The 10,755-nt window shown below is 46.3% G+C and overlaps 1 protein-coding gene across 1 annotated transcript in view; it reads left to right on the forward strand.

Annotated features, from left to right (window-relative positions):
• GP6 (glycoprotein VI platelet) overlaps nt 1–10,755 on the forward strand; it is a 16,038-nt gene extending 5,283 nt beyond the window's left edge. Inside the window, exons 3-8 of the mRNA XM_034638095.1 lie at nt 1,060–1,347; nt 6,013–6,066; nt 6,715–6,774; nt 8,120–8,170; nt 8,503–8,553; nt 9,124–10,755. Of these exons, the coding sequence (XP_034493986.1) occupies nt 1,060–1,347; nt 6,013–6,066; nt 6,715–6,774; nt 8,120–8,170; nt 8,503–8,553; nt 9,124–9,359 (740 nt within the window). The 3' untranslated portion in view covers nt 9,360–10,755. The remainder of the gene's footprint in view (nt 1–1,059; nt 1,348–6,012; nt 6,067–6,714; nt 6,775–8,119; nt 8,171–8,502; nt 8,554–9,123) is intronic.

Below are 10,755 nucleotides of genomic sequence, written 5' to 3' on the forward strand. Positions count from 1 at the left end.
CCCCCTGCTTGTGTTTCCTCTCTCGCTGGCTGTCTCTGTCTCTGTTGAATAAATAAATAAAATCTTTAAAAAAAATTTTTTTGTTATAAAAGAAATAAAATTAAAATAATTTGTGAGTTTTAATAGCCTACTTTAAAGCTTTTCGATTTTTTCCAACTATGTTAAGAGCGTGGAAAAAATTAAGCACAAAAATACGTAAAAGTGTTTTTGAGCCTTTCTGCTTCTCCACGAGGCACAGTTGAGTCTGTTTTGTTTAAAATATGCTCCAGGTAATGAATCATGGAGCTTTACATCAAAAACTAGGGATGTACTGTATGATGACTAACATAATATAATAAAAAAAATATTGTAAAAAAAAATAAAGTTCTTCTTAAATTTCAAAAAAAAAATAAATAAAAAATAAGATTTGCTCCGGGTGTTATCCGTAACTGATGAATGTTGAACACACATCAAAGACTAATGATGTACCGTACAGCGGCTAACTGCACATAATTAAAAATAAATAAATAAATAAATAAATAAATAAATAAAATCTTGGTTATTTTGTTCAGTATGAATTCTTTGCATTAATTTTGGTTTAAAAATTGCATTAAAACAGTAAGCTCTCTCGTTACGACCATCGTAGTTTCAGAGCTCCCTGTGTATTCGGCAGCTCTGCTAAGTTGCTTCACTGAGCCGTTCCCATTTTCTTTTTTCTTTTTCTTTACTTTAAATTTAACCTCAGTTACAACCTATAGTACATCGTTGGTTGTTGACGATGTTCAACGATTGATTAGTTGCCATTTACAGTAGAGAACACCCAGGCACGGATAGAAGGGGAGATCTCTCTCCAGGACCACGGAGCCCCTAAGTCACAGGACCAGGATTTGAGCCCCGGGCACTGGGATGCTGGCTACGCTCCCTTCACCCTTTTGTGTGCTGGTGGCAGAGTGAGTGGGTTCGCTAGGATAGATACGCCTGGAAAGTTCCTTAGCTCTTAGGAGGTGGGGGGACTTTCCCACCCCCCACGGCCAACACGCCGGCCAGGGTCTCTAACACCAGAGCTGTCTTTTCTCCCAGGAGTTTATGCCAACAAGCCCTCGCTCTCAGCCCAGCCCAGCCCGGCTGTGTCCCCAGGAGCAGAAGTCACTCTCCAGTGTCGGAGCCAATACAGTTTCGACCAATTTGCTCTGTACAAGGAGGGGGCCGCTGCGCCCCAGAAGGGATCCGAGAAGCAGTACTGGGCTGATTTTCCCATCACCGCAGTGACTGTTGCCCACAGTGGGACCTACCGGTGTTACAGCTTTTCCAGCAAGTTGCCGTACCTGTGGTCGGCCCCCAGCGACCCCCTGGAGCTTGTGGTCACAGGTGAGCGAGCTGCGGACCAAGTCTGTCTCCTTCAGCTCTTGCCACTCTGGTGGAAGTTCCAGGGCTGGGAGGTGGGGGGGGACAGGTGTGGAGGAGGTGGGAAGCCAGGAGACGCCTGAGGCCCTGGAGGGTGTATTAGTGTCTTAGTGCCGCTATCACAAATCACCAGTAATCCACTGGCTTCGACAACCATCAATGTATTATTACATTTCCGGAGGTCAGGTACCAAATGGGTCTCACTGGGACAAAACAAAGGCGGCAGCTGGGCCGCGTTCCTTTGGGAGGCCCCAGGGGACAATCTGTCCTGTGCTTTGTCCAGCTTTTAGAGATGCCTGCATCCCTTGGCTCCCGTGGTCCCTTCCTTTATCACGAAAGCCAGCAGTGTGACATCTTCAGTCTCTGTCTTAGGCTCGTCTGCCTCCCTGCCCCCTGCTTCCACGTTTAAGGGCCCTGCGGCGACACTGGGTCCACCTGGATAGTCTAGGATACACTCTCCACCCCGACATCCTCCCATTTACCACATACGGTGCCATAGTCTCAGGGCCTGGGGATCAGGACATAAGCATATCTGGGACGCTGTTATTCTATCTACTACGGAGTATATAGAAAAAGAAAAGAAATAAGAAATAAGAAAAAATATTTCTTAATACCAGTGATAATGCCTTGTGTCTCGTCCAGGTTTCAAACAAACAAACAGCAGCAAAAAACTTATGGAAATTACTTAAAAAATGCCACTAGAACAGCAAGGAAACTTTGACTCCCTTTTCACCACTAACACACACGCAGTCTTTCTTATTTGTAACAGTCTAAGTGCAAAGTATCTCTACAGCAAAGCTTGCTGCTAAATCCGTCACATCAACTGATGTAATTTAAAACCATTATTGATGTGTTCTCTTCACCATTGTTTTTCGGTCATGTGCCTTCACAAGTATTAAAGCAACTGAATTATTTAAAGTTTTTTTTATTTTTTAAAAGATTTATTTATTTACTTGAGAGACACCGAGAGAGAGAGAGAGAGAGAGAGAGAGAGAGGGCATACAGGGAAGGGCAGAGGGAGAGAGAAACTTTAGCGGACTCCGTGCTGAACGTGGAGCCCGATGTGGGGCTGATCCCAGCCTGACTTGAGCTGAAACCAAGAGTCAATGCTCAAGCCACTGCACCATCCAGGGGCCCCAAAGTTTATTTTTTATAATCTCTACACCCATCATGGGGCTCGAACTCATGACCCTGAGATCAAGAGTGGCATGCTCTTCCTACTAAGTCAGTGAGGTGCCCCAGCAACTGATTATTGAAAATGCCTCAATGGGGGCACCTGGGGGCTTGTCGGTTCACCGTCAGACTCTTGGTTTTGGCTTAGGTCATGTTCTCAGGGTCATGAGACAGAGCCCTGCCTGGGGCTCTGCACTCAGCATGGAGTCGGCTTGAGATTCTTTCCCTCTTCCTCTCCCTTCCTGCTTTGCCCCTCCCCACCCTGCTCACGCACTCTCTAAAATTAAAAAAAATCTTAGAAAAAATGAAATGCCCCAATATACAAAAGACTAATGCCTCTCTCCATTAGCAAAGGGAAAATTCTTATCCTTTTGGTCTCCAGTGGATTAGTATAGTACAGGGTAAAATGCAAATGTACTTGTATTCAGACTTATTTTCATTGAAATCTAGCCCATCTCCATCACCTCTGAAGGATTTCTGGGGCCTGTTTGTTGTCATTTTCCATTCAACCACGAACTACTTTCTATTTCTATAAAAAATTGGCCTCTTTGGGGGGAATTTCATATATATGGATCCTAGACTGTGGTCTTTCGTGACCGGCCTCTTCCACCCAGACTCCCGTGTTTGAGGTTTGGTTACATTGTAGCAGCTCTCAGTCTTTCATTCTTAAAGCAGGCCTCTTTCAAAAGAGGACGGCACAGTTCATAAAGAAAATGTGGCATATAACCTCAGTGAGCCCTGGGTGTTACACGCAAATGATCACAGAACCCTACATCAAAAACTAATGATGCACTGTATGGTCACTAACACGGTAAAAAACAAAAACAAAAAACAATGACATGAATAAAGCTCTTATTAGAAAAAAAATATGGTGCATACACACGATGGATTATTATGCAGCCCTAAAAAGGAAGGCTTGTGCTCCAGTATGGATGAACCTGGAGGACGTTACACTACGTAAAATAAGCCAGTCACAAAAGGCCATAAACTGTCTGATTCCGCTCACGGAGGACATTTGAAAGTCGTCAAAATCATAGAGGCAGAGAGTGGAAGGGGGTTTGCCAAAGGCCGAGGGAGGGGAGCAGGGGAGTTAGTGTTCAATGGATGCAGAATTTCAGTTTTGCAGGTGAAAAAGTTCTGAGATTCCTTGCACCACGGTGTGAATGCACGTAATACTACCAAACTGTGCACTTAAAATAAATGTTTAAGACGGTATATTTAACGTACATTTAACAATAACATGAAAATTCAAAAAAGACACATACATTTTTCCACTATAATACTCAGAGGCATTTCCTTGTAAACCTTGGTGTCTTTGCCCAACTCATGCTTCCTACCACATCTTCCAAACCTGTCCCTAATCCGACAACTTCTCAGCACCCCCGTGGCTCCACCATCCATCACCTAGACCTGGGTTACTCCATACTGGTCTGTGCCCACCTTTGTTCCCTTTGATTGTTAAAATTAATTGTGATCTAATTGGCATATAACATTGTGTAAGTTTAAGATGTAGCACATGTTGATTTGATCCATTTATATAGGCAGCACAATGACCCCTGTGGCGTTAGCGAACACCTCCATCCCATTACATAATTGCCATTGCTTTTTTGTGCTGAGAAAACTAAAGACCTGGTCTCTTAGCAACGTTCAAGTCTGTAATGTAGTGCTAATGACAAAATGCGTGCATTAATCTCCAGGACTTCTTTATCTACCACTTGCAAGTTTGCAAGACTTCACACCTTTGCCCCTTTAGAATGTTCGTAAAACTATGACAAGAGGACTCCTTTTAGAGCAGGTTGTTAAAATCAGATGATTTTGTGGAAAGCCTACAGCCCTCCCTTGTCTCTCCTCAGCCAGCCCCTCCTTTACCTGTCTGATCACCTGACCTGCTGCTGTGCCCTCATCCACTCCGCCCTAGATACATGGGCATCTTGCCCCGCCCCCTTTGAAACTGAAGACTAATTGACAATGTAGTATTAGCGTCTGATGTACAACGTAGCGATTTGGTATTTACATACATGATGGGATGGTCACCACGGATATGTCTAGTTACCATCTGTGACCATACAAGGTGGTTACAATGTTACTGACTACATCCTGTCTTGCTTTTCCTTGGATATGCAGGCTCACTACACCCTCGGGGACCTTGCACTTGCCGGGACGCTCTCTCCAGATCTTATGGCGCAATCCATTGCTTCCTTCGGGCCTCAATCAAAGGTCACATTCTTGCCTCTCTGATGCTATCTGCCGCCTTCTCTGCCTAATTTTTCTGCATAGCACCTACCCCTGTGCATTCATTGTACTGATTTATGGTGCTTATCACCTGTCTGCCCCCTGCATCCTGGAATGTAAGCTCTGGAAAGACAGACATTTCTGTCTGTTTTCTTTCCTGCTGTATCCCCAGCACAGACAGTAGTTTCTGGCACACAGTAGGAGCTTAATGCATAGTCACCTGCTCTAATTGTACAATGCAGTGGTTTTTGGTAAATTTAGAGTTGTGTGGTCACCACCACAACCCCGTTATGGAACGTTTCCACCACCCTATCACATCCCTCGTGTCTATATGCAGCCGCTCCCTCCTCCTCCCTCCAGCCCAAGGAAACCACTAATCTTCCTGCCTTTGGAGATTTGTCTTTTTTGGGGTCCCTGCTCATTTATTGCTTCTTTCATTGAACATATTTCAAAAATGTCTATGCTGTGGCCGTGTTTTGCTGGGGACTGCTTGAAACTCTCTCTAGGGTATCTTTTCTTTACACACACACACACACACATATTATGCATACATACGTCATACATGCATGTAGTAATTAGCGCAAGCAGACCTAAAGACGCATCCAACACCTGTGACAAGCATTACGAATTAGAAGTACACAGCGCTGTTAGAACCCAGAAGGGGAGGCAGTTTGGGAACACTTCTCTGAGCAGTCAGTGCTTGACCTGGCTCTAGGGCAGAGTGAGAGGTAACCAGGTGGGCGGAGCAGTGGGATGGGCTGTCGGTGTGCAGGATCGTATGAGCAAATGTCCTGGGGTGAGAGGAGGTTGGCAGGTTGGTGCAGCTACAAAGCTAGGGTGCTGGGGGTGGAAAGGGGTTGTGTTTTGTTACACAGGCATGACCCTTTCTCCCTACACGTATCCCACGGCTTTTGCCTCCTCGTCTGCTTTCCAGGGCTTAAGAGCCAGTTTTGCTCCTGGGAACAAAGGAAGTACAGGTCGCAGAGATCTAGAAAAAAAAACAGAACTGAAGTTCGAAAAGCAGGGAGGGCAGCTACAGAGATTGTCATTCTTAATTAGTCCCAGCACGTGCTAGACGTGCTATTTAACACCATGACAGTCCAGTGATGTGAGCTTCCTTGCACTCATTTTCCAGGCGAGGAAACTGGGTCGCTGAAATGCTTTATCATTTGCTCAGGATCCATAGCTAACCGAGCACAGAACTCTCTTTTTCTGATTTCCCAGGGACCTCTGGGACCCCCCGCTGGTTATCCGCAGAACCCTCTTCCTCTGTGACAGGTAAATTCTGGAGGATTCATCCCGGTATCTGGGGTATAGACCCACAGACCCTTTCTTTTCTTTCTCCCCTTTATCTAGATTTCTCAATTCACTGTCTCTTTCACAAACTTGATTTATTTAAAAATCACTTATTTCTGCCTGTAAAGAAGATGGGTATAATAATATCAGATAGACGTTACTATGCTACCCTACATCCCCACTTCTATCCGGCCTTAGGTTGACGGTTTATAATGTCTAATGTGGAGAAGAATAATCTGAGAGGCTTATAAAATCATAGATTCCTGGACTATAATTTTGAGTCTTTGATTCCATTGGCCAGTGGTTCTCAAACTTTAGGGGGCCTGAGAATTACCTGGAGGTGATCCAGGTTTCTGGATCCCCCCGGTCCCTGATTCACAAGGTGTGGGGTGGGGTCCAGTTATGTTCATTTTTTTTTAAAGATTTTATTTATTTGAGAGAAAAAGAGAGAGAGAGAGAGCACAAGCAGGGGGAGCAGCAGGCACAGGGAGAAGCAGACTCCCCGCTGAGCAGGGAGCCCGATGTGGGGCTTGATCCCAGGACCCCCAGATATCTCAGAAGGAGTATGCAGAGTAGGGACTCACTGGGAAAACCTGACATTATCCACTTTCTTATTACTCTCTTGCTTAGAATTCCCAGAAGCGTCCAGGAAACGGAGCATCTCACTTATCAACAAGAGCTCTGCAATTGGTGAGTAACCTGGTGCTCAGAGCCCAGCAGACAGGAGTGTGAGGATAGGTTTTTCTCTCATCGTCTAAGGCTGTAGGCTCTGAGTCTGCTTCAGGAGATCACCTGACTCTTCCAAGGAAAGTCCTTGGTTTGAGGATCAAGGATGGGCTAGAGGTGGGCTCTGAGCGTGGAGACAGATGTGCGTGCTGGGTCATGTGGCTATTTCAAAGATGGCGGAGCCAAGGCTATGATGGGCAGACCATCACTCATTCCTACACACTGCTCTTCTGACTTTGCTCTGAGCTCTGTGCGTGACCTTTGTCCCCTATTGCTCATCGCCTCCTCTCATCACTGCAGTCCCGTGCAACAAACTTCCCTCATGCTCTTGGAAAAGAGAGCCCCTCACTTTTCCTGGAAAAAGGATCCATTTCCCTCAAGAAAGAAACCTTGACAGAGCCCCTGAGGATAGGTCCGATATCTCTTTTCCTGGAAAAAGGATCCATTTCCCTCAAGAAAGAAACCTTGACAGAGCCCCTGAGGATAGGTCCGATATCTCCACTGGGTCCACCTGACTCTAACTCTCTGTTAGACTCCTGATGCCCGTAAGCTCTTTCTAAGACCCTGATGACATTCTTCATCGTGCTCTGTTCAAGATTCTTCTGGGTTCCCAGTCACCCTTAGGATACAGCCTGCGGTTCTCAGCTTGATGTTTAATGCCTTTAGAGGCAATGCCCTTAGATCAGCCACTGTCTGATTCCTCCAGTCTGGTCTTCATTCCATGCAAATCTCAGCCCCACAGAGTCAGATGAAGCTCTCCTGGATCCCTGGCATCTCCCCTCACTCTGCATCCAAGCCACTGGCTCAGCTTTTCCTTCCATTTCCTCATGGCTTCAGTCCCTCAGGGAAGCCTTTTCTGACATTGGATTGTATAGTTTCCTCTGTCCTATGGACTCCCTATTGTAGCAATTTTCACCGTATATCAAAACACACACCTGACTGATGTGTTTGGCTGAGCACCCAGAAAGTCTCCAGAGATACTTGTGGAATGAGACAAGAAGCTACCATGTGTGGGGTGCTTACCGTACGTCAAGCGCTGTGCCTTATGCTGTTATCATTGGTTTAAATTTCACATTAACCTGTGATGTATTTTAATTTTCATTGGACAGATGGGAAAACTGCCTCATAGATATTAAGTCTATTGACAGAGGCCCCCCATCTAGTTTGTGATATCTGGAATTCAAACCTAGACAGCCCGACTCTGTAGTTCATTCTCTTCTTATAGTCATGGGATGCATTCAGGATAGGGGCAGGGACAGGGCTGGGGAGATGGTCTTACCCCTTTATACTTTCCCTTTTTGATTCCCAGAGCCTTCTAGGACTATCACTGTCTCTCCAAAGGGGCCAGAGTCTCCAACTGGTGAGTAAGTGGTCCTCTCTGGACCCTCTTCATTCCCGCCTGTGTCTTTCCCTAAAGCCAAATGCTTTCCCTGTACAGAGGTTATAGCTCTATGATCTTAGGTCCTGGTTTATAAAATATCAAGGGGAGGGTAAATATCAGCACTTGGAACTCAGAATTGGGCAATAAGATCAGGTGAGGAGGCTGAGATAAACCTAGACAGCCCGACTCTGTAGTTCATTCTCTTATAGTCATGGGATTCTGCCCCCAAAGTGCACGCATTCAGGATAGGGGCAGGGACAGGGCTGGGGAGATGGTCTTATCCCTTTACACTTTCCCTTTTTGATTCCCAGAGCCTTCTAGGACTATCACCGTCTCTCCAAACAGGCCAGAGTCTCCAACTGGTGAGTAAGTGGTCCTCTCTGGACCCTCTTCATTCCCACCCCTGTGTCTTCCCCTAAAGCCAACTGCTTTCTCTGTACAGAGGTTATAGCTCTATGATCTTAGGTCCTGGTTTATAAAAGATCAAGGGAAGGGTAAATGGAACTCAGAATTGGGCAGTAAGATCAGATGAGAAGGCTGAGATTTTCTAAAGGATCAGGGGAAGATAAATTCCATCTCTTTCCCCACCCCTTGTAACAGTCTTTTCTGCTGCAATTAGCCGAACAGCCAGGTAGTGTGTGTGTGTGTGTGTGTGTGTGTGTGTGTGTGTGTGTGTGTGTGTGTGTAGGGGTTGTATCAGAGGCTGATGAGGGTGGATTATGGAAGAAATGATATTTAGAGAATTGGGCTTATCTAGCCCTGACCGTTGGTGAGGAGGGGAGGAACCCTCTAGGAAGGAACTTGGCGTTCTAGGTAGCAGAGAATAGGACCTTAGATGAGGGAAATGGCTATGAGAAACCCAAGATGTGCCTTGAAGTGGGTCCTGGAGATAGGCTTTCATCACCTGCTCCTGTGTCTCTTTGTTCCTCCAGGTCTTGCCCAGCAGACCTACACCAAGGGCAATCTGGTCCGGATATGCATTGGGGTTGTGATTCTAATACTCCTGGTGGGGCTTCTGGCAGAAGATTGGCACAGTAGAAAGAAACCCCTGCCACACCGGGTCAGACCTATCCGCAGGCCACTCCCACCCCTCCCGCAGACCCAGAAACCACACAATCGGCAGGATGGGGGTCGACCAGCTGGCCGTAACCAGGGGCGTCACCAATAGAACTCCAAGGCTTGGCTGTATCTATGAGAGTGGGGTGTAGAACCATGTGTGGCGAGCATGGAATGTAGAAGCAGGAGGATAGGGGTTATGACTATGGAGGAGGAGGAACTCGGGGCCTCTCCTTGGTGTCCCATCAAGGAGCTGTTGAGCCAGTGTCTGTTTGGCTTTTCATCCAAGGACTTCCTTCATTTGGGTTGGAGGTATCTAGTGGATGCCAGTACCTTCTCACTCATATCCTGCACATTGTGGATCTTACGGCACCCTAACTGGACCATCACACTGACCTCTTCGACCTCTCCTAATACGTGTTCCAGATTGACCTCTGTATCCCCAGGCCTCACAGCTGACCCTGTTCTATCCTCTGCACAAAACTCTCCCACGTTTCCCTGTTGGCCCCTATGTTTTCTCTGGGCATCCATAGCTTAGCTGGTTAATTCAGACTAGCACTCATTTCCTGAGCCTATCAGAGAGAGTCCAGCCTCTCTCCTAACCAGAAACATTTGGTTACACGTGTGAGTACTCAGGGCTTGGCCCACTACACCTCCCCACCTTGAGGATGCCCTTCTCCTACTCCTTGATCCCAGATGCCATGTCCTCAGACATGGGCTTTGGTTTCATCTATTTATGGCCACACCCCCCTCCTATCTCGCTCCATAGTTAATAACCACACTTACAGAATCTCTAAGTCACAGGTGAAATGGGCAGAGTATCTGTCCTTAAACTGATGCAGGCAGGCTACTCAATTTCTTTTCCCCTAAAGGGGGCAACCTCGGGGCATTTTGCATGCAACGGATATTTGTCAGTGCCTGGAGATATTGTGGGAGGGAGGTGCTGGTATTTGGTGGGTAGAGGGCAGAGATGCTAACACTCTATGAATGCACAGGACAGTCTCTCTCTCTCATCAAGAGTATATTCTCTTGAGCTATACTTGAGACAACAAAGAATTATCTGGCCCCAAGCGTCAATAGCACAGAGATTGAGAAACCCTTGGCTACAAGACACTGAGATTCCTTCCTAGCTTTTAAAAAATGGTGTGCCTCTATTTCTCCTTTTAACAACCCCACCCACTCTCACTGAAGGCAGCCACCACCCCTCAGAGCCTGAGAATGAAGACGCTCTAGGAAAGACCTGTATCCAGCCGAACAAGAGGGCTTGAGAAAGAAACAGAAGGAAACCTGTAGGAAAATCCAGGAGCCCACACCGTAGGCAGGGACATCACTGAGCTGTGAAAACACAAGCACATTAAACGGGGGTTTGAAGGGGATGTCTGGGAATGTGACATATTTGGTGAGAATGACAAACCAATGGACCCCAGTAAAGAAGCAGGGGAAAGTAGGATGATTGGAAGAAAAATGTAAAAATTAGTGCTTAATAAAAAAAAAACGTGATTCTTACA

This window comes from Ailuropoda melanoleuca, chromosome 12, assembly GCF_002007445.2.
Source record: "Ailuropoda melanoleuca isolate Jingjing chromosome 12, ASM200744v2, whole genome shotgun sequence".
In the NCBI taxonomy this organism is placed as follows: Eukaryota; Metazoa; Chordata; class Mammalia; order Carnivora; family Ursidae; genus Ailuropoda; species Ailuropoda melanoleuca.